Consider the following 23,191-nt stretch of genomic DNA (forward strand, 5'->3'; position numbering starts at 1 on the left):
CTTTATTCGTGAGAAGTGTCAATCATCTTTATATTTATAATAAAAAAATTATTTTTGACATAAAATTTAATAATTTTTCATGAATAACTCGTCTATTTCAAAATATTGACACATGGTTTCACAAAAGAGAAATGGAAATTTGAATCTTTAGTCACATATATAATATAAAATAATCAATATTTTACGAACAAATTATATGAATCGTAATAAATTCTTAATTAATATCATATTCGGACTCATTGGGTAGCATATATTTCATATTAAATAATAATGTGCACTAAATGACACGTAAATAAAGGAATTGAGAAGAAGATATTAGCAACAACTGGTTTTATTATGAGAGTCATGATGTTCATATCGATCTATTATGAGCCTTTGTATCCAACATTAGGTAGACCTCGTACAATAATTGTCCTAACTCTACCAAAAGATCATCAATTCCTAATGAAATGGATGTAGCAATAGCTTGTTGAAAACCTAAAAAAAAAAAAATTACGATGTAAAAATCGAAATTTTTATTTATTTGTTTAAAAGTTGACCATAGATCAATTTTCTTTTTGATTTGAGAGTATTGATTACACCCCTGATTATTTTCTCCCCACCACGGATCCCATGCTACCCCATAAACTGAAAATTCATAACCCTAAAATTGCTACGAAATCTATAAATTTATTATTATAAATAAATAGGGGAAAACTTTATTATAAATAATACACTTGAACATTTAACTTCTTAAAATTAAAATTAAAATAATTGTTTTTTAAAACTTTAATAATATAAAAAGAGTGTATAGGTTGGAGTCGAGGAAGCCGCTGGTTCTTCATTCTTCAACAAGGAATTTTATGATTTGCTTGCCCCATAGACACACATCCCCATTGCCAAACATCAGAGCTCGAAATTCAAACGTTGGCGGTTTCAAACCCTAAAAAATGTCCGAAGCACCCGCCCTGTCGTTCCCGCCTCATCGTCGAAGGCCATTACGCAGTCAGACGTTCCTCAATCTCATCCAACTTCTCTCTCACTGCCACACCGACAGTTCTCAACTCCACGGTGATATATTATTTCTTTCGAGCATTCAATTTCGTGTTACTTCGCTTTTGATACCCGACGTGTTCTATATTAGTGTATTGAAATTAAATAGGGAGAAAGAAGCATTTTCTCTACTTCTCATCTGGATACGTGTTCCTTCGATTGGAGACAAGTGATCGTGCGCTTTTTTAGACTAGTAGGAGTTTTGAAATGTTGTGTTGAAACATATAAGGTGCCCTGGTTTATATCAATGTCTGCTTTTTTATATTTTGTGCTTCTTGTTACCGGACTTGCGTCTACCTGTATATCAAATAGTTAGTTTGTTTCGAAACTTTGGACGTTTTTTCATGCTACATGGATTTGCTTGGTGAAATTTTAGTAGTAATATGATTCCTGTTTTTTGTTGTGTGAAGGTTCTAGTAAAGTTGATGGTTTAAGGGGAGAGAGCAATGAGAATATCCAATTTAATCATGGTGAGTTGAAGTCAGCTGAATTATTAGTTCCTAATGATATATTAGTTCGAGGAAATGGAGAGGAGGTAGTCACACGAGCAGATAGTATGAGTTGTGGGGATTTCTTGATTGGTGGAAATCTGCATGTTGATTGTGCTGTTCAGATTGCCAAAGAGCGAGAAAATCTGGATAGCGTTCATGTTGGTTCAATGGGTCAGCTGACAGTGGTCAACGAATTCTCTATTGATGATTTTTCTGAAGTTCTCGATTCTTGTTTTGGTGGAGACATGGTTTCTGAATCACCGAAATTGGGAAACAACAGCAAAGAGAACAACTCTGCATTGGAGGTTAATGCTTCTAAAGAATTTGAGCATCAAGTGAAGCTGAAAGAGATGGAATTGGGGAAGCTTGTATCTACATCAGGCGTGGATGAAGAGATTGAAGATGGGGAAATATATGTTGAAGCCGGGGTCTGTGATATGTCAGTTGATCCGTTATCTAATAATGCTGCATCATTGGGAAACATATCCATGCATACTTCTGAGGACAATGGGTATAAAGATGACTTCACTTGCAAAAGAGAAGACCGAAAGTTTCCGCTACATGATACTCGCGTGGACAAGGAAACTGATTGTGTGAAGGTGGAACATAGAACACCATCCAGGCCATCACTAGATATTCAGTCCCAAAGCTGTGTTGATGGTGATGATATGGATACTCAAGGATTTGATGCTATACCCACCTTTTTGGAAACTTTACCTCAGTCTGGCATAATCATCCAAAAGCATATCAACGGTAATCCAATTTCTGCTACCGCCAAAAAGGTATGATATGTTATGCATGGTCCTTGTTTTGCTTGATATAGTTTTAAGATTCTTGACGCAACAGTATAGTTGCATTTTCAAATCATTGTTGTCGTTTTATTGTTATTCTTACAAATCATGATGCAAGATCCTGGAACTTTTAGTGGGAAGAGTTTTGTCGGCCTTACCCTTTGGGTAAATTTGCACAAATTTAGTTTAAACAACAACTTTTATGTCATCGACCCAGTAGATTTTCCAGTCAATATACGCAGTTTTTGGTATTTGATTTTAATACACATCGCAGAAACGTGGTCAGGGCATTGTTTAAAATCATAAGCTGTAGAAATTTAGTTTTATGCATTTTTAGCATTCATTAGTAACTTGTCAAACCTTGATTTATTCTTGCTATTTTTATTTCTCTGAAATTATGACAGTACTTTGGGCATGATATGTTTTTAACTTCTTGTTGCTGCAACAGGATATGACCAGAATTGAATTTTTTTTATCAATTGGCTACTGTATGCAATTTTTATTTTTTCGCTGACACAATAGGGTAGTCCTGAAATGATTCAGAGGTGTTTACTATTTCATCTTGGTGGTTGGACTCTTTAGATTCGGTTAAAGTTTATTTAATATCTTGACTTTGCATTCAAGAAATTCGACTTTTATCTTCATGTTAATAGGGAGATGTTATGTGGTATTTCCTCTATTTTACCCTTCTCAAATGTAGCTTCTTTGGAGTTTCATAAAGAGTAAATATTGCACCAATGAGGCACATAGACAAACACCAGTCTCTTCGTTGTTCCTCCTCCATTACAGCACTTGAACAAAACAAAGAAATGTAAAGTTAGAGCGGGAAAAATAAAACTTAGGCACTGGAATGGGAGGAAGGGCAAGTTTCTCTGGTCATTCATCTCTGACGAGATCCCTGAAACTTTTATCTAATGTGATTCGTTATAAGCAGTTGAAAATTTAAGACAATAGAGAACTTTCAGCACTGCATGGACTTCGATTTATAAGCCATTTTTGAGATATAATATAAACTATTTGCAATCATCTCAAGATTGATGATGACATTTGGAGATCCTGATGCAGGAAGGAGATGGCAGAACAAATAAAAGGAAGAATGATTCCTCGGCCAAGGAAAGAAATGCTGAGAAAAAGGTTTCTAAAAGGAATATATACAACTATGACAATTACAAACGTGATTTGCATATATTACCTTAGCTTTGATACGTGTTTCCTAATCTTTAATTTAGCTCGAAATTTACTTGCAGAAAAGAAAACGAGCAGAAAAGAACAGGAAGCTTGGTATTAAAAGATTAAAGCTGCAAACAGTTTCAAAGCCAAAAAAGATAGTGTATTGTCGTCACTATTTGCAAGGGAAGTGCCATGAGGTTGTATGTTATCTTCAACTATGGATGTAAACTAACCAAGCCATTCACGAGCTATTTGAAACTCAGCTCGGTAAAAAACTCTTTCGAGATCAACAATTTTATCGAGCCGAACTCAAACTTAATGTTGTTTGGCTCGTAAGCTCGTGAACATGTCTTCAACTATGGATGTAAACTAATCAAGCCAGTCGCGAGCTATTTGAAACTTGACTCGGTAAAAAGCTCGTTCGAGATCAACAATTTTATCGATCCGAACTCGAACTTAAAGATGTTTGGCTCGTAAGCTCGTGAGCATATTCGCGAGCCCGAGCCCGAGCTCGGCTAGTTTGTTGGTCATGTGTTTTTGCCTCACATTGCTATTTTATTGAAATTTAAGCTATTGAAATACTATAAAATGAGAATCATACCCCTTAACTTCTTGTATATTAATTGACTTTTTGGCTAAAAATAATCGACGAGCTCTAAAACGAGCTCGAAAACAAACCCTGCTCAACGACCGAGCTCGAGCCAGACTTGTTAAACATGATAAACGAGCTATTAACGAATCGAGCTCAAGCTAGTCTCAAACTTATTATTTTTAAAATGAACCGAGCTCGAGCTTGATACTGTTGGGCTTGGCTTGTTTACATCCCTATCCTCAACCTATGATATTGGTTGGCGCCGTAGGGGTCATATCTTAGTTGTTCATATATACTTGATCCTGCACCTTCATTCCCGTGCTAGGAAATGTGACACTCACATGCACTCAATAGACAAGAAAATAATTGCTCAAAACTGGCTCTTATATTGTTTGTTTTGGTTTGCACAGGGTGAGAAGTGCAAATTCTCCCATGATACAACACCCTTGACAAAATCTAAGGTATGACTTTGCAATGGCTATGTTTTTGTAATATACATATCGGCATGTATCTCGACAAAGTCTTATATGATGCTGGGGTTCAAGAGCATGCATCCTTACCTTTCACACTGGTCAGTTATGTGCAAGATTGAAGTTAAATAAGAATGTGTGATTGAAGGGTGCATTATGAAATTCAGTGCTATGATGCCTTGAATTTCTGCTGGGGAAACCAACATGTATTCCTAAAAATGTTTTAAAAAATTACTCTCCTGAACCAAAATGTATTGGTTTGTAGAATATCTATTGTATGGATCAAGTCCTTCAGAGATTGATGGTTTATATCTTTTAAAGAATGCCTATCTTATATCTTACAGCCCTGCGGTCATTTTGCCCGTAATTCTTGCATGAAAGGAGATGACTGCCCATATGACCATCAACTATCCAAGTATCCATGCAACAATTATACGTCAACAGGATTTTGTAATAGAGGTGCAGACTGCTTATTTTCACACAAGGTAATATTTTCTTTTGTATTCTAGTTAGTTAAGGTGCCATCACTTGTCTCTTGCTTTCTACTACAGTAATTTGATGTTCAGATGTGTTTTACCAAGTTTTCAAACTAACATTATCGCAGACACCGGAAAACCAGATTCTATCCATGACACATAATGCCTTGAAGCCTGAGTTGAAATCTGAGCAGCGTAAAGGGCCAGACAAAGCAGGCTCTTTCACATCATTAATAGTCAGTAGGCCTGAAGTGAAGTTTTTGCCCCAACTGTTTAACTCAAACTCCAGTAATTCCTCAGATATTCTCACATCCCATCAGAAAGACGATGTTAAATTCTCCTCCCCAGGGAAATCTGGTAAGAGCACAGCAAAATTTGTGGCTAAACCTTTTTCAAGAACCGTTCCACATGCTCCTAAAGGAGTGTGCTTCCTTACCGATATCTCACTCGGTCAAAACAGTAAGCTCAAACTGGATGAATCAGTTCGAAAATTCGGTGATGCTGTTGAGGTTGTCCATGAAGACGACCCAAAAGTATCAAGCAGCACTAATAAGTTGAACAAGGCATCTGAGGAGCTGACTTCAAAGAGACCCCGGGGAGTAAATTTCTTATCTTTTGCTCAATCCTCTCTAGATGGTTCCAGTTTGAAGACATTCTCTAACATCTTTTCAGATAGATTTAAAGAAGCTGGACAGTTGGTTGTGGCTGAGTTGGCTGACGGGAAACAAACTCGTCCATTGCCCAAGAGTGGCGAATTTTCTGAAGATCGTGGCCAGACAAGCCGAAATGCGACAGATTTTTCGTGGAATGGCGAGGCAAATAGAATGCCTGCGTCTATACCCTTGTGTATAAATTCTGTGTCACGGGACAAAAATCAACCAGATGATTCATCCTTGGGGGGACCGGATGATTATAAAGATGGCACTTTTGTGTCATCAACTGAAGAAAAACTAACTACACCCTGTAAGTTTCCTGTTAAAACACACCTACTTGCCTTTGGTGGCCCTTGTGATCAATCAGCATCAGCTGGATGCCCCCAAACTATATCCAGCGGCTTTAAGACATCGCTCTTGTCAAACACACCAAGTTTAGTGCAGAAGGCTGTCCAGTCAACATTAAACTTGGCAGCGAAGTTTGAGCCTGGAATTAAGTCAGGGCACAATCTTCTATGATGGTGAAGCTAGAAAATCTCACGTTGATGACTTAAATTCTTGAAATTTGGTGGGACCTTCGTACTCTGAATCTGAAACTGGTCTCCATCAATCCCAGGTTCTAATGTGAGATTGTGGAATTGTCAGCAGATGATGAATTTAAGCAGTTTAGTGTCAGAGGAAAGGATAAAATCTGAGGCAGGTTGGATGTTGGGCATATGTTTGTATGCAAGCTCGAATTTTATCAACTGGGTTCGGGATCAGCACGAAGTTTGAAGCCATATGAGGTCGAGTTTTATTTTGAATAAAGAGTTCATTTTTCTAGTTTGATTTTTTACTTGAATCTAAAAATCAAGTTATCCTGGAGTCGGGCTTGAATCATGGCTTGAAACTATAGTTATTTTATCTCAAGTTTTCATTAATATATTATTAATTTATTTAAATTCTATGTGAATGTTTTTTCCTGCACATATACGTATACAATTTGTGTATTTTGTGACCTAAGAGCAAGAACAATTTGAAGTTTGTTAGGCTCAAACCGCAAACATGTAACTGAGATTTCATATTATTTTTGAAAAAAGTAGATAATTTTTTTTATATAGAATAAGTAGATTAATTTTTATGATACGTGAGTAGAGAATAACAAGGAAAATTACGATTTCAGTTATATGATTTTGGTCATTGTGTTGGATTAACTTTTAGTCACTTGTCTTTCAATTATTGATAATTTTATGATGCATTTTGATGGATGAATTTGAAGAGAATAGATTTCGATTATATTTTTATTGGTAATAATAAAATATTATATGAAATCTTAAATCTAAAATTTATTTATTTACAAATTAGTTACACAAAAGTATAATGAAATTCAAATATCTTCGAAACATTCAAATTCATCATAATTAATATAAAACTCTATACGGATATGAAATCAATGAATATGAAGTTTACTGATCTTTCTTCTCTATAATTATGAAAATATATTTGAATGTTTTTTAAATACATGAATTTGAAATACATCCATCCCCGCAAAACTTTAACTTTAATATTCATATGTTATTACCTATGTAGTTATTGTATGTCATGTCGACACATAAACATAAATGAGATGCCGGGTTTTTTCTGGGGATGATGGCGGCGGTTGTGGTGGCTGTGATGGTGGGGAGGCTCGGGGAAAGGAGATGCCGAAGCCAATAGAAAGGATCGGATAATGGGGCCACCGCCATGAAAACGTTTGAGACTAGTGAATGATCCCAATACTGATTCCATAATATCATGGTGTGGTAGAAGGGCTAGTTTTATCTTCAGGGATCCTCACAGACTTTCCACTGATTTACTCCCTAAACAGTTCGAGCACAACAAATTTTCTAGCTCTGTTCGTCAAGTAAACACTTATGTAAGCATCAGTGGGTTGATCATTTTGGTCTTTTATTTATCGTAAATTCAGTTTCTACGGGTGATTCGTAGCATAGTTTTGTCCCAAGATTTATTAAGCTGACTCATGCCGCATCCATATGTTCAATGCAATTTTTTGCTTGGAACAGATTTATTCTCGGGTTTCCATCTTTCTTGAAGTTAAGGGCCGATGGAAATACTTTCGTGTGCAATATTTGAGTAAAAATAGGCAAATTGTTGTATTTTTCTTCAAGGACGATGAGCCAGTTCATCCATTTTTCACCTGAAGCAAATAATTTTATGATCAAAGGCGGCATGTTTCTCTGTTCTGGTTAAGATAATGAGATAAATTTTATGATGGTTTTTATATTTATTTTGAGATAGCTTCTGATTCGGACTGTAGAAGGCTTCTGCTACTTTTTCTTTTGTTTTGGATTGTCGTAAACCAAAGTGCTGATTATGTTTTTTTATATTGTTTGATTGGCATTTCACTTCACTGAAGAGCATTCTATGTTCATCATGTTGTTTGTAAATGTCAAAATTGATTAAAACTTCTTGAAACATGATAATTTGCAGCAATTTAGAAAGATTTATTCAGGCAGATGGGAACTTGCCAATAAAGACTTTCAGAAAGGGAAGAAGCATTTGCTAATGAATATCAAAAGATGAAAGTGTGATCCTCAAATCAAACAAGGAGCTATGCATAACTCGTTGGATTCAACCAAGAACAGAATTGAGGCAGAGACTGAGAAACAGAGGTCCGAACAAAATGCTACAAATGAAGAGATAATGATGCTACGGCAACAGCAAGAGAGTACACAAAAACATTTGGTATTTCTTAAACACCGTCTCAACATCACCAAAATGAAGCAATAACATATGATCATTTTCTTGATGGAGTCCCTAAAGGACCCAATGTTTCTGCAGAACTTCATTAAGAAAATGAAGAAGAAAAGGGCGCCACTAGAGATCTTGAAGAAGAGAAGGTTAAATTCTTGTGACTCAGGTGATTGTAACTTAATTGAATCCCCGAAAATTGTCGATTCTTATGTCGTCGACGATGATAGTCTTGATGAAAAGACAGTATTATCTTCTGATGAGTCTGGCAGCTATTTATTGAATCAAAGGCTGAAGCTTCCTCCGAAACGAGTAACTTAGGGGAGTGCCCTGAAAATGGCTTCTTTTGGGAGAAACTCATGGAGGACGATATCATATATCAGAAGGAGGAAGAAATGGTAGTACCCACGAAGAAACAATTGGATCTTATTCTAGAGTTGGAGGATTTAATCGGAACACCTCCCCATCATGTCCAGCATCCATAGCATAGTTTCAAAGGTAAATATCTTATTCTCTCAATGTCAGATCTCGTCCTAGCCGCTACAATGTTTTTTTCTCTTTAATAATACAGGGTAAAAATCTTTACTTAATACCCTTGCAACTTATTGTAAATGAAACTTTTTTTATGATTTAGGAGGTGGAAATAGCAAAGGCCATCCCGAACTGGTTGACTACTTATTTTCTTGTTTAGAAGAAAGAAGAATCAACAGATGATGAATGGAAGCTAGAGTGAAACGCTTTGTGTTTTCTTATCTTCTCCATCACTTTTTTCGTCTTGAAGCATAGCTGCTACTAAATTTCTAGTTTCTTGCTAATTTTCCATTGGCATTAAGAGGATGATATGGTTAAAGTTTGAAATGGTTTACGAAACTGGTTAATGCATTGTCTTGCCATCCGTATCAGATGTTCATCATCGGCTGAGCCGGTGTAAACGTCGATTGACCGTCTGTTGGTGCAATCGGGCTCGTCACGATTGGTATGTCCCGATTTGTATGCAGATAGCGTTTATGCTTAGGACCATTCGTTCAACCTGTTAATTTGATCACACAAATCCCTAGTTTTACAGTACTCAATGATCTTGAGCAAGACATTAGTCCAAATGCATCACAGCTTTCAGCAGCTATATATCCTTGTCCATGCAATTGTACCTGTTAATTTTCTATATTTGATTTATAAAAAAAGTTAAGTTTCATGTATGTACCTGTTTTATAAGAAATAATCCATGCAATTGTTTAGGTCTATGTATTGTGGATTAACAAATTGGTAGAGTATAAATTGTTTTTAATCACAATCTTGCTTCTTTTGTTCTTGTGCAACAGTTCACAAATCTATACTCATTGTACATGTCAATCTCATTTATATCTACGACAAAAAAATAATATTTTAAACTCAAATCAACGTGTATTACATAATATATTTTTAGCATATTAAAAACATATAATGCACAATATTTTTTCATAACATAACTATCAAACATGATATTTTACTATAAAAATAATACTTTTAACTATAAAAATAATATTTTTATTGAATTGGTCATATATCTGTCTCGTAAAGATAACTTATGAGACCGCGATCTTTTGTATATGTTTATGTACTATAAATATTATGTAATAGGTAGTTTGTATGTAAAATTTAGATATTATATTAATTTAAAATTTTAGAAATGCTTTTTTAAATTAGATTTTCTGATATTTAATTAGAATAATTTGATGAATACAATAATTTTAATTTTAAATTTTTTTATTATTTATAAAGTGAGAGATTTTTTAAAATTAGATAAGATTAAACAAATTTTGCATTTAAATTTGAATTTGGATAAGAAAGATATAATTTAATGAATTTACCAGATACAAAATTGTTCCATATTAAAATTTATTAGGAAGATCCTTAAAAAAATAATAACTATAGTGATGAGGAAGATGAAAAATTGGCGATATGAACTGCTAAAGTTCAAATCTTGGCAGTTTTTTTCTCAGAAAAGAAAATCTTGGCAGTTTTCACTCCTGAGTCCTGATCGAGCAACAACCCTCAACAAAAATTTAACCACTTTTGGCTAAACCAAACATTCAATTTCAATTTCGTTTTCATTTTCCCTCGAACTCAGTGCTCGCACAATCTCCAAGCTGTGTTAATCGATATTGTAGCTGAATTTGATGGATGTCCAGTGGCTGCTGGTGTGCCATGGCCTGTTGACGGCTTTAGTTTTAGTATCATTCTTCTGCGGGCAGTGGCCAATTTTCCAAGGCACCTTTATTCAGCGCATCCATTTTTTCATTACATTCGGCGCCTACGATTATCTCCGGTAGTGTTCCTTGGCGGGTTTTATTTTTATTTCATTATGTATGGAAATTGTATGATGATACCTTTTGAGTATGATGGGTTTTTGTTTTTGAGTTGATTGATTTGGATTGTTTTGGTGGAACAGTCGTTTTATCCATTTCGCGTGCGGGTCTCGGGGCAGCAATGCAATGCTCTCCGTTGAGTATTATTGTTGCGATCGCCCTAACCCCATTTTACAGGTGATTTTGTGGTATCTTAGTCCTTTAATGATGTTACTCTGTTATTTTTCCGGCTTTTTCAGATTGGTATTTGGTGTTTAACTTTTCTAAGCCAACATGGGTTAACTTTTATTTGATTATTGAATAAATTCGATTGTTATTGTCCAAACGGGTGGAGTCAGCGTCTTGGTTCAGTGTAGGCAACAATATACAAGCAAAAAAAACATCAGTTAATCGACAGCCATAAATAATTTGTTATAAGGTTCAAACACAAGCTAGCACTGTCAGAAACATTTGTTAGTTGATGAAAAAACCTGAAAAAATGATGAAGAACAACGTGTACATAATCCACAATCAAAATAAAATATAATAGAAAATATAAACTCTACGGTACGAAAAATTCACATGGATTCATTCTCGATCGCAAAAAAGACACAAAATTTAAAAATAATTGAATGATCGAAGAACATTGAAGGAAAAAATGAACCTACTATTGGGTGAAATTCTGGATTTTGTAGAGCATATGAAAGAAGAAACGGTAAGTAATATGAATTGGAAAGACGGTTAATCAAAGTGTATGAAGTCTATCACTCGTGAGGAAAAAACGCATGCTTTGTTTATTGGATAACTGCGTGTTATGCGTGATCATGAGATTGATTTCGCCCGTTCTTTCCAAAATTACACATTTTGCGTGTTCAGAAGTTTGACTGACCTGTTTATAACCTGTGTGCAGTTGATATATTTACTAACAATTGGGGCAACTTATTATTTCATTGCAAATTCATCCTTCCGCTACATTCCTGGGTATTACTTGAGTGAAGTGCACAGGTAATAATAGTATATGTTTGTCGTATATATACTAATGGATCTATAATTTTCACTTCTGTGTAAAAGTATTTATGATTTCAGGTACACGAGCTTCTTGGCAGTTGGCGTGGGTATTCTCCTATTTCTATTGACTAGCTTTTCTGATCCAGGGACAGTGAGTTCTGCTAATGTCTCTCAGTATATTTCTGCTTATCCTTATGACAACATTATATTCTCTGAGAAAGAATGTTCTACCTGCAAGATTCCAAAGTAAGTTCATTGTTCTAGCTATTGAATATCATGAACTTATCCCAAACAATTACTGATTAAACACTGGGATACAAATTATTCTGTTGTTACTTACTCAGGCCTGCTAGATCGAAGCACTGCAGCATATGCAATCGTTGTGTTGCTAGGTTCGACCATCATTGTGGTTGGATGGTTTGTTCACTACCTTTTTTCTTGAGTGTATGGATAGCTTTGAAATTTGCAATTCCCCTCTATCCCGTTCCTTAATATTTTCATTTTTCAGAATAATTGCATTGGAGAGAGGAACACTGGATACTTTATGGCTTTTATTCTATGGTAAGTAGTAAGTATTAAGAAGTTTCCGTTTATGAACAGGACAATTATATTCAGTTTTTGCTGCAGTGTTCTTGCAGTTTATGCCACTTCGGATGTCCCCACTTTTCCTTGTATGTTTTTTTTATATTTTAGGACGTACAGAACTTTCCATTTGTCTGTTTTCTTGGATTAGATATCTTATCATTTTGCACTGCGTTGTCAAAAAGCAAAAGACAGAAAGAAAGAATCAATGATGTCGCGTGGAGCTGCTGATTTGTATTAAATCACATTTACACATGTAGAACATCATCATCATGGGAACGCTATGCTAGGCTAATTTAAGAGGAAAAACAGTAGCAGTTCTTGGATTATCAAATTACTGTAATTATTGCACTTTTTTCAGTTCAACTTCGGCTCTGCCTTAAAAGCAATTCTCAATGCATATGCAGGCATTTTCTCATCTGTATATATGGAGTGGTTGCACTCGCATTGATTCTTGCTGGAAGGCTGAAGGAGCTTAAAGTTATCTATATCTTAACAGGTAGCATTAGTGCCTTCCCAAATTTTCTTCCTCGGTTGAAGATGTACGTTAATGGCTGGAATTATTTCTTTTTTCACTCGGTGCTGCAGCTTATTATGGCATTGAAAATTCTTTTAAAAGTTTGGCTCCACATGTTGTACAGGTTAGGGGATTTTTTTTATTCTTAGCACAGAACGTTACCTTTTATGGGTTTCCTAGAGGATCCGTTGCATTTTAGTTTTTTTGGTCAAGTGTGCTCATCCTGTAATGGCTTCTGACATTAGGTCTCTTTCTTTTGATAGTGGTTGCTGAGCGCCTATAACACACAAATACTTATCATGATGTTTCTGACCATAGTTTTGCTGCTGTTGGCTGGTTTCTTCATGTATCACGTGAAACTGTGCCTCACGAATACTACCACAAACGAGGTAGACCTCTTTCATGTTTCTTTTGGATATAACTGGCCATTAGTCTTTACAGGTGTGCAATAAATGGACGCGCCTTCTAATTTGTGATCGTCATACATTAGGAACATTCTGGCAATTTCATGTGGATTATATTTAGAATCTGGATTGAATTAATGCAGCTGCTGAATATCACTTGCTGCTCGTGTCTACTCACAGCGAAAAAGTTTTAGGATTCTTCTGCCTCCCTCTTTCTGTCCAGACCTGCAAAACCCATCCCCAGTATTAGCAATCGCGTCCATGGGTTTTCAGAAATGCGTTTCAAAATTTTTATTTACTGACTGCTAAACTTTCTTTCCAAAAAATCAATGCGCTTGATTCTTTTTTCCTTCTCATCTTTCCTTTTCCTTTCTTCTTCCCTTTGCCCTCCTCCAAGCTGCCGCCGCTGCTTCTGGTTTGGGAGAGAGGCTGGGGTTTGAGTTTATGAGAAGTACATGAAAGAAAAATTTAAACAAAGAATGAGGAAGCAGAAAAATGGTCGTTACAACATAGTTTTTCAATGAGACGGTTGAGGGAGAGTAGAATAATAACTTTAGACCTATATGTAAACCATTTTTAAAGCAAAGGAGTTGATTGCAATTACAAGTTTAGTTTCGCCGGTTTTGATTAATACCCTAAAACTAATACCAACGGGAGATGGGAAGCAAAAACTTGGAAAATGGAAGTGATGAGTGTTGTTGAACTGCAGAGTTTTAAGTGGCAAGATTACCTGCATTGGCAGAGGAAGATAAATGAGGCCAAGTCTAGTGCAGAAGCTTTAAAAGCTAGTTTGGGTGGATTAAATCAAGAAAGGAAGCCTCAAGAGAGTAAATGGATAGCATTCTTTAGAAGATCGCGTTTAGAAGACCTTCAAGTTGTTAAAAATAACCAATACGATAGAGGATTTCTCAACAATATCGGTGAAGTTCTCTATCCCCTTTCAACTAGGCGGTCGTTTGGGCTTCCCAAATCAAAGTCAGGATAAGGTGACATTTATAGTTCCTTTATTTATTATCTTGACTCGTGCTGCATGGCATCGCATTATGAAGAGTGATTTGAATTTTTATTCGCGATGGTGCAGAAAGATGGTCAAGCCCTGAGTTACAAGGTGTAGATTATTCATCTCATATGTATACTGCAAGAGACGTGCTTACTTCATTCTTGTACCAGAAGCTGTGGTTGTGTCTCTCTCTTGGTTGTCTTCGAGGATTTCTGGACAATTTTTGACATTGGCCGTGATTTCTCTGATTCACTCTGTAGCTTTCTTTATTCCTGTATTGAATTCTTCGAATGATTACTGAAAAAAAAAAAAGAAAAAAAAAGACATCTCCATATCTTTGTTATCCAGTGGAATTCCCCATATTTTTCAGATATGCACTTCCTATATACTCTGGGGCAGAACTGGTTAGAGACCATAATTCTCCTCATCTAAAACAAATTAAAATTTTAATTTAGTATATTCAAACATTTAATTTATTCCCTATAAAATCCACTTAATAATCCTCATCCGCCCCATCCGCCCCATCCGCTTCCCCCCATGTTGATATTTGGACAATTTTGTCATGAATTGGCCAAGGTTACTTTATATAAAAGTGTCGTTAATTATACAAATTAGCGTCTCCAGAAGCGAGAAACGTGGTTGCTCACCTCAAACGAAACAAAAGTTACAAATTTGTCCTCTAAATATCTGCAAGGAACGCTAAAAGATGTATCAATCAAGGTAAACTTTAATGTCAATGCCATTGTCAATGAGGGACTGAACTACAGCTCTGATCTTCCCTTCAAACTTGTCTCTTTCCCTAGGAGTATAAGTTGCCGTGTATACATCAGCTTCTCTTGCTCTATCAGCCAAAATCCGACCTATAGCCAAACACGCAGGTATATCTGATCGTGATTTAAGCACAGCCTTGATATCATTTGAATTTGTACCAGCCACAGCAACTTGTTTGCATGTTACCCTGTGGGTAAGTGAAGCAGAGACGAAGCGTTTTGAAATGAAGACATCCAAGGTAAATGGCTCCATAAAAGCAACAGTACGTTGCTTGAAAGATATGTGCTTGGTTGGATTCTTGGACTTCTTCCCTTTTTGGTACGTATATGGCCGGCTATTATCATCGTCGAGAAAATCTTCTACACCAAAGAAGCTTCTAGGTGCAAGGGAAGGCTGTAACAATACAGACAAGCAGTTCTTCAGATCTCAAATGGGATAAATAAAAAATTTGGCCCCCATGTCGTCATACGACAAAATGTTAATGGATGAACATTTGATGTATCTGAGCAAAGGGAGGAAAACCACGCTAACCCCTAGTTCATACATGAAAATTCACATTATTCTATTCGCTTCCAGAACTCTGTTTGTAATTAATAAAACCGTAATTTTACCTGACCACTGTGAAAACCATGCAACTGTGCACATGATAAAGGCCAAATTTCATCTCTTCCCTTTGCATGCTCACATAACTTGCGGCATACAAGTCTCAACATCATAAAATAACCTAAACAAAAGAAAGAATCCTTATATCCCCGTGAATAACTTCAACAATCATAGATTACAAGTAAAGAAACCAATATAGATATTTAAATCACTCAAACTTGTTTGTCCTAGAACACCCTGTCCGTCACCACTCACCCATCTACCCATTTGTTGTCTATCCTAGAATTTTAAAATCTGGAGCTTTGGATTTCGCCTTAGTATAGGAATCTTAGTCATGTCACTGGTCCACCCAACTATCACCATCCACCACCCATTACCCAAATCACAACCTTCTACAAAAAAAAAAATATAATTTACAACCTCCTGTTGTGAATCACTGAATTCAAGCACAACAATGAGCATCCAATTCTTGAGTAAAATGGATTTAAAACGATAACGACTTCTCCCGTAATCTAGGCACATTTTCTAAAAGCAGAAACTAAAAAAAGAAACGCATTGAGCATTGATTCGAACACATTGCGTGCATTCAAATTTTTCTCTCCATTTGCTCCAAAACTCGCTACCCCCACCCCACATAAAGTGAACTTCCATTAAAAGAACCCGTACACAAAACTACTGACAAATCAAAGTACCTGTAGCTGATCAATTTACCAATTCTCCCTCCAACTCTGTGAACGAAAGAGATGAATCCTAGTGAAAATAGAACCACTGCGAATTCAAGCGTTCACATCATTTTATGTAGTTTAGACTCGGCCCATTATAAATTCAGGCCCCATTGATGCTATATTGGCCCGTTCTAGTACAACTTGGGTCCAGGCCCAGATTCATGAACCTTATTCACAAGTAGTCCATCGCTATATTCCATCTACAAATCATTTCAAATTAAATTAAACTATTTTTAGGAATCTTTATTTTTTTTAAAAAAATAAAGAACTTTAATTAGATACAGCTAAAATTGCATCCTTTTTTTTAAACAAATTCTAACACTTAACGAGGATATTAAGTACTTTAATAATTAAAAAGATGAAAATATATGCTATATCGGAATTATAAATCAATTAAATCATTAACTTTTATAATATTTTATTGAATTATAGAAGAGGTAGTTTGGTTCATTTAGGGAAACTGATCAAAATAGTTACTCGTAAACGGAAATCGAGTTTAATGATATATGCTGTCAAAGTGACAAGAAAGTGAGAGATGTTGACGTCATAAACTATATGTTTTTTTTTTATAAAGTTAAATCATGAATGACAAAAACTTGTGTGAGACAATCTCATGGATCATATTTGTGAGACGGATCTGTTATTTGGGTCATCCGTGAAAAAATATTACTTTTTATGCTAAGAGTATTAATTTTTATTGTGAATATGAGTAGGATTGACCCGTCTCACAGATTAAGATCTGTGAGACGATCTCATATGAGACTCACTCATCACGAATTAATTCTGTGAACTGTATTCTAATTCTAATTACTGCTAATACTCATATGCTGGTCAACCATCCATCAAAAGTAACATGTAAAATAACCAAATGTAGCGATCCAGCGAATGTAAAAAAACAAAATCTGCAAAAATAAAATTTTAAAAAAGGTAAGAACTAAAAGCTGCAAGCTCAATATAAAAAGGATCGTGAACCCAAATTTGCCTCCAGGGATCGAATAAAGATTATAGGGGAAAAAACAATCATTCAAAATAAACAGTTGTTCTCCATATAAATGACAGAAAGAATAGTCGCACCTACAAGACCAGTTCAACGAAAAAAATGTAAAGAGTGTCCTAAGCTAAAACCATGCACAACTTGTAGAGAAACATGTTAACTGAGCAAGAATGTGTGCCTCTGATACAAATATAACTAAAACACCTTGCTCATGCCTTCTATGCGTCGTCATCGAGCCCAAAAAAGATCCTTTCACGCGAATTCTGCAAAATGCTTCAGGTTAGTTTTTGAAAACCTGTGCATTGGTGTTGGACAGTTCATCGTATAACCTATGCTCTGTCACAAATGTCCCAATTGAAAGTTACCTGATATTTGTTCTGCCCAAACACCGGTATTACCACCAAAAAGCCCAAAAAGTGTCCTGACACACTTGAAAGTAGAGGTTAGATACCATAGCTTCGTTGACAATATCAATGATTCAAGGCTGATTGCAGATTATCCTAGCAGTACAAGAAAAGGTAAACATGTGCTATGCATGGGATAGAATCCGTGATCTGACTACATAGATTACTACAGTTTCCTTTTTTTTAACCTAATAAAATTTAATCATCCAGGAGATGGCTGGAGCTTAGAAATCTTCAACGTCCACAAACTCTTCTGGAGAGCTTGTACCCTCGGGTATTGCAGATGTACCCATTTTTAGCTGATTCTGCTCGCCATTGCTTCCCATATTCGATGTTCCAGGTTCCATATCTGCTTTGCCCGGGTAATACAAATCATCTGGATTCAGCGGTAGGGAAGCAGGATCAAGTTCAAAAGAACCTTCTGGTACACCCTCTCTTTCATCGCCTTTCATTTTGTGACAGGGAACACGATGAGAAAATTTATAAAGCTCATTAGGCCCTATTAAAAACGAGCCAGACTCGCTTTGGTTAGTTCTTTGAAAAAGGCTCACAAACCCTGTGATTTTATCCAAATAAACAACCTTTACACCAGCACCTGCAACAAAATTTGAGAGCACCTCCACGATTTCATATTTGAACATGCGATTTTCTGGGTTGGAACTCCATCTGACATCTCTGTTACTGAAAAGAGCCCAAATTTCCCCCTTTCCCGGATGAACGATATAAGAACCTCTTCTCTGCCCTTTTTCAGTGCACATTTGATGTGAAAATAAAAGGCGGCTTGAAGTGATTGCAGTTGTGCCAAACTTGAAACAGCCACAAGAAATGGGTAACTGCTCCTCCGTACATTTCTTGCTAGCTTCATCTTTAGGGTCAGCTTCAAGCCACGTATATCTCAATTTAAATGGAGATCTAGAAATCTCCTTCACCTTGGCATAGTATCTGGGCATGCCATCTAAGTCATCATAACAAGCCCATATTTGATTAACACGGAAAGTGTTTTCATCTCGATCATTATCAAAATTATGAAATTCCGTATCAGGACAGTGATAAACTCCCACGTCTGAATTATCACCAGAATATAAATCTTGGTCAGAATCACTTTCTATTTCAACAGTATCAACATCAATGCGCAGTTTTACCGACAGTTTCCCTCCTCTGCCTTACTTCTTTATCATGGTCATTACCATTGTTTTGGCAGTGTCCTTCAGGATGGACTGTTGCCATTTGTTCGCCTTTTGACTTGGAGAAATAAACACCTGGCGGGAAAACTATTTTGAATGCCATGTGTGGAACCTTCGCCACCACTACCAGAAACTTCCTTTTGTTCCATTTCGATATCTTTTGGCAATTTCCTTGCTTGTGAACCCTCTGCAAGGGAAGGAAAATCATCATCACTTTCATTGTATACCACATACTGCCTTTTCCGAGTTGATCTCCGAGGGAAATGGACACCCACAGGTCCAGAATTCATCTCGATCGTCGAGTCGTTGAAATTTTTCCCACCGAAAGCATATTCATTGTCAGATTCACTCGAGGTATCAAAACTTTCACTAGATTCCACTACCTGCTTCCGGCCCCTCTTTCTGTCCCTCTTCTCGCCTTTGCTTTTTAGATCTCCTGATTCTGTAGTAAATGCATCCCCATTGGATGTCCCAACTGCCCGGGCATCTCCAGAACCACTTCCTGTCTGGATCCCTTGTTCCGGTTGAACTGTTCTCCTGCGGGCATTGCTCCTTGAGTCAGTATCTGCTGGCGAAAATCCTTTTTTAACTTGAGCACCCATTTTAAAGTTTCCCCCCTTTTCTTGAAAAGCACAGGATTGATTCGAGCTGGGTTTTGAAGGCATGTGTTGAGTGCTATTGGGGCCCCACTTGGATCCCAAAGGAATATCTTGAGAACTTATTTCACAAGCCATGAAATCCTTTGAGCATCTCTGACAGCGAATAGATTTGTTCACATAATCTCTTGGGTACTTGTATCTAAAACTGCAAAAAGGACACGAAGTCCAGAAATTTTCCTGCGAGAAAGAGCTTGACCCTGCTGCTTGATGCAGATTCAGGCTGGTGAAACCATTAGAAACACTGTTCTGAGCTTTGCGTGTGTTGTTAAACTGAACATTTTTATTTATGTGGTGAGTAGGAGGATATACTGGCGCAGATCTACTCGAAGCTCTTATCTTACTGTCATACAAAGCCTTCTTTGTGGGGTCCGAAAGCACTGCATTGGCTTCACAAATCAACTTAAAAGCAGCCTCAGCACCAGGGAACCGATTCTTATCAGGATGAAGAAAAAGAGCAAGCCGCCGATATTGTTTCTTGACAGTCGACTCATCAGCCAACTTTTCTACTTGGAGAATTTCGTACCAGTCCTTTTCGGATCCCAAAACCCTTTTTAGAGATGAACAGTGAACATCACAGACGGTTATCAGCTGAGAAATATTCTCAAGCTCTGGGTAAATACTTTGCGCCTTCTTAGCAATTCTTCGAGCCACATCAAAATCATTTTTTTCCATCTTCTTCTCAGCCATCTCCATGGCCCGGATGGCCTCTTCTTTGTTGCATTCCATTGCTCTGTGGTGGCAATAGAAATATCAAGTGATCCACACACCAAGTCAATTGTAATAGCAAAAGTTTGTATTATCCTCTCGCTAAAACATGAAACTTCTGATCTTCATTTCAGACAGAGGCCACCGATCATTTTAAACTCTGCAACCAAATTGCAGATATGAATTTGGTAAAAACAAGTTTCGAGTTAAATAATCTGGCAGCTTACTATTTTTTATTCCTACAATGAAAAAACTCAAAACATGTGATATAGGTTAAATAAAAGCATGCTGAGGCTTATACAGGAGGGAAAAAATGGAACATGTTCAGGGTTCACAAGGTGTGTCAAGCTGCTTTGTCAAATATAACTTGCAATGAAAAAAGTGCATTCAAACTTGAAAGTTGAAGCTTTCTGGACATTGGTAAAGATACAATCACATATCCATCAATGTCTAAAACTTCAGAGCAATCCCAAAACCTAAAACAACAAACATATAAGAATACTATCAACATATGACAATATAGTAATCGAGCACTCCAATAATTTCCATCTTGCATTTTTATGTTAAGGAGACATCTGAGATGCACTGAATAAATAACATGCAAAGAGTTTAAACAGAACAGAGACCTATCATTCCAGATTATTAAAGGCCTCAAGTAGGCATAAACCTAGAACACAAGCGCACGCTCAAGTTAAGAAAGAAAATAAATAGGCATCCTTACCAAGATTAATTCTGGAGGCTAACTAAGAGATAAAATTAATTGTTTCCTTTTAATAGAGCATTGATGAAACAAAGAAACAGATAAGGCGAAACATACAAGATACCATTTGCCTCAAGCTCCTGCCAGTTGAGTATTTGAAATAAATATGAACCATAAATCTAGGCATGTACCAGTACTTGTTAGAAACAATTCTCAGATACACCTGAACGGGTTCCCAAATAATGAGATGAGGTGTCGATGGCTATGACTTATCATAGCCACCGGGCACCAAGGTTTCAAGCTTGGTACGAGTCGATAATCAACTGTATCAATCTCTCCCCAAACTCAAACAAAATAAATGATGATGATGGTGATGGTGATGGTGATGGTGATGGTGATGGTGATGGTGATGGTGATGATGCAGCTAACAAGTATGAAAATAACACATTCAAATACAAGAGGTTGGAAGAAAATTTGTTAGATATATTTTGAGGATGCTACAACAGTGATACTGGAACAGTTTAAGCTCACTAGTCAATAAGAATGCATAAAAATTCACAAAAGAACAAATACTCGCATATAACAGATGCGAAGATGGTCACAAAATTTTTATTAATAGAATAAAAAAATCCCAAATCACCACCCCAACCCGCATCAATTAGTACCAGTAACAAATTTCCAAGAATAAAACAAGATAACCAAATCTCCCATCCCCCCTTAATCCTCAAGACTACCATACTTTCAGATTAATACAGACTCGTCCAAACAGAATGCATCATTGGTCCAGTAATCAATAATGTAAGAGAAATATTGCCCAATAATCTACAGTGCAGGAGAAATATCATTTAGAGAATAAAAAAACAAAGCAAAAACCGAGGAACATGTCGATCAGAAAAAAAAAACCCTAAAAGTGAGCAACCCGCAACTCAAACCGCAAAAACCCATGGACAAAAGTAGCAAACCGCGAAATTAGAAACTTCACCTACACACAAAAATGAAATGCAAACATATACAAATCAAACACGTACATCAGGTATGCATTAATACACAAGCACCTGGCGACGATTCAGTAAAGGAGATGTCAGAACAATAACACTTGAATTGAATCAGGAGAGAGGAAGTTTTTGTAAAAAAAATTGCAGCAGGAAAGAGAGGGAAGAAAAAGGAGGGAAACAGTGTTATTTTCACTAGGGAGAGGAGAAAGGACGAAGGGACCCCGAATTCTTCTGAAATTTCATTTGCCCCAAATTTGTGTGCGTTTTCACAAGCAAGGAAGAAGAGCAGGGTTTTCGTGCTCATGGACGAAAGCAATATATTTTGTATAAAATAATAACGTGGTGACAATCTATTCATCTTCCAATTGAATTGGGCTTTGTCATAAATTCAATTGTTTTGGTCCAACCCAATGGGCCTCTAAGTTTTCAGAATTTCAACTGATTTTATAATTTTTTTTATCGATAAATGTAAATGAGAGAGATTCATGTAAGACCGTCTCACGGATCTTAATCTGTGAGACGGGTCAATCCTACTCATTTTCACGATAAAAAAGTAATATTCTTAGTATAAAAAGTAATATTTTTTCATGGATGACCTAAATAAGAGATCTGTCTCACAAATACGACCCGTGAAACCGTCTCACACAAGTTTTTGCCAATGTAAATTTACAGATAAAGAAGTTTTGAAATTTGAATACATCATACAATGGATATATCCAATCATACATCATTCACCAAGGCCACTACATCAAAATGCAATGAAATCTAGACAACCCGAACAGTAGGATCTAAAGGAACTAATGTAAGCAGCCAAAGCCCGAAATGAGATGTCTGCGAAATAACTCATGTGTAATATAGAATGTAGTGTAGAGATTTCAACTTTGGTTTTCAAAAAGATGATGTCAGAATTCGATAGTTTTATTTCAAAATCATGATACTATGAGCTTCCCAAATAGAATAGCATGGTTTCGATAGATGAGATCTTATCTATGTGGACACTATCATCACTTCATTTCAACAGATAAGATGTTGTCACACATATAATTTAAAAAAAAAAAAAATAGGTCCTATATATGCATGGACAAATCTTGGTCATCTATCCTATCATGAGACCAATATCCATGTAGGTAGGATGAAATAAAATGTGTTGGACAATGTAAGGGTGTTAACTTAGTAATTATTGCTTCCTACAAAATCTCATCCCATGATTA

The 23,191-nt window shown here is 36.3% G+C and overlaps 4 protein-coding genes and 1 long non-coding RNA gene across 9 annotated transcripts; 3 read left to right on the forward strand and 2 right to left on the reverse strand.

Annotated features, from left to right (window-relative positions):
- The first annotated feature begins 793 nt into the window (after nt 1-793).
- On the forward strand, nt 794-6,621 carry LOC140832323 (uncharacterized). Its single transcript, XM_073196274.1, has 7 exons — nt 794-1,050; nt 1,443-2,305; nt 3,380-3,448; nt 3,562-3,681; nt 4,487-4,537; nt 4,891-5,031; nt 5,151-6,621. The coding sequence occupies exons 1-7, from the start codon at nt 930-932 to the stop codon at nt 6,192-6,194; spliced, it is 2,409 nt and encodes an 802-aa protein (XP_073052375.1). The 5' UTR covers nt 794-929; the 3' UTR covers nt 6,195-6,621.
- A 648-nt stretch (nt 6,622-7,269) lies between these two features.
- Nucleotides 7,270-9,672, forward strand: LOC140832325 (uncharacterized). Of its 3 annotated transcripts, none has more exons than XR_012118105.1 (4): nt 7,270-7,569; nt 7,718-7,899; nt 8,145-8,903; nt 9,040-9,672. It is a non-coding gene; the product is annotated as an uncharacterized lncRNA (long non-coding RNA). The 3 variants fall into 3 exon arrangements; XR_012118104.1 differs by lacking the exon at nt 7,718-7,899 and having other exon boundaries at nt 7,280-7,569; nt 9,040-9,381; nt 9,464-9,670; XR_012118103.1 differs by lacking the exon at nt 7,718-7,899 and having other exon boundaries at nt 7,282-7,569; nt 9,040-9,670.
- A 619-nt stretch (nt 9,673-10,291) lies between these two features.
- Nucleotides 10,292-14,559, forward strand: LOC140832326 (probable protein S-acyltransferase 17). Of its 3 annotated transcripts, XM_073196275.1 has the most exons (11): nt 10,302-10,710; nt 10,834-10,927; nt 11,640-11,734; nt 11,816-11,983; nt 12,082-12,154; nt 12,246-12,298; nt 12,727-12,818; nt 12,908-12,960; nt 13,100-13,225; nt 13,950-14,226; nt 14,322-14,559. In XM_073196275.1, the coding sequence occupies exons 1-10, from the start codon at nt 10,562-10,564 to the stop codon at nt 14,223-14,225; spliced, it is 1,179 nt and encodes a 392-aa protein (XP_073052376.1). In that variant the 5' UTR covers nt 10,302-10,561; the 3' UTR covers nt 14,226; nt 14,322-14,559. The 3 variants fall into 3 exon arrangements, with proteins under 3 accessions (XP_073052377.1, XP_073052378.1, XP_073052376.1); XM_073196276.1 differs by lacking the exon at nt 14,322-14,559 and having other exon boundaries at nt 10,292-10,710; nt 13,327-14,091; XM_073196277.1 differs by lacking the exon at nt 14,322-14,559 and having other exon boundaries at nt 10,294-10,710; nt 13,384-14,091.
- Nucleotides 14,560-14,777: 218 nt separating this feature from the next.
- On the reverse strand, nt 14,778-16,385 carry LOC140831604 (uncharacterized). Its single transcript, XM_073195346.1, has 3 exons — nt 16,326-16,385; nt 15,623-15,735; nt 14,778-15,404 (listed from the first exon to the last, which is right to left on the reverse strand). The coding sequence occupies exons 2-3, from the start codon at nt 15,725-15,727 to the stop codon at nt 14,952-14,954; spliced, it is 558 nt and encodes a 185-aa protein (XP_073051447.1). The 5' UTR covers nt 15,728-15,735; nt 16,326-16,385; the 3' UTR covers nt 14,778-14,951.
- Nucleotides 16,386-17,961: 1,576 nt separating this feature from the next.
- LOC140831878 (uncharacterized) lies at nt 17,962-20,306 on the reverse strand. The gene is made up of 2 exons (XM_073195592.1): nt 18,997-20,306; nt 17,962-18,895 (listed from the first exon to the last, which is right to left on the reverse strand). Exons 1-2 carry the CDS (start codon nt 20,304-20,306, stop codon nt 17,962-17,964), a joined length of 2,244 nt encoding a protein of 747 aa, XP_073051693.1.
- Nucleotides 20,307-23,191: the final 2,885 nt, after the last annotated feature.

This window comes from Primulina eburnea, chromosome 5 (genome assembly GCF_022965805.1).
Source record: "Primulina eburnea isolate SZY01 chromosome 5, ASM2296580v1, whole genome shotgun sequence".
Taxonomy (NCBI): Eukaryota; Viridiplantae; Streptophyta; class Magnoliopsida; order Lamiales; family Gesneriaceae; genus Primulina; species Primulina eburnea.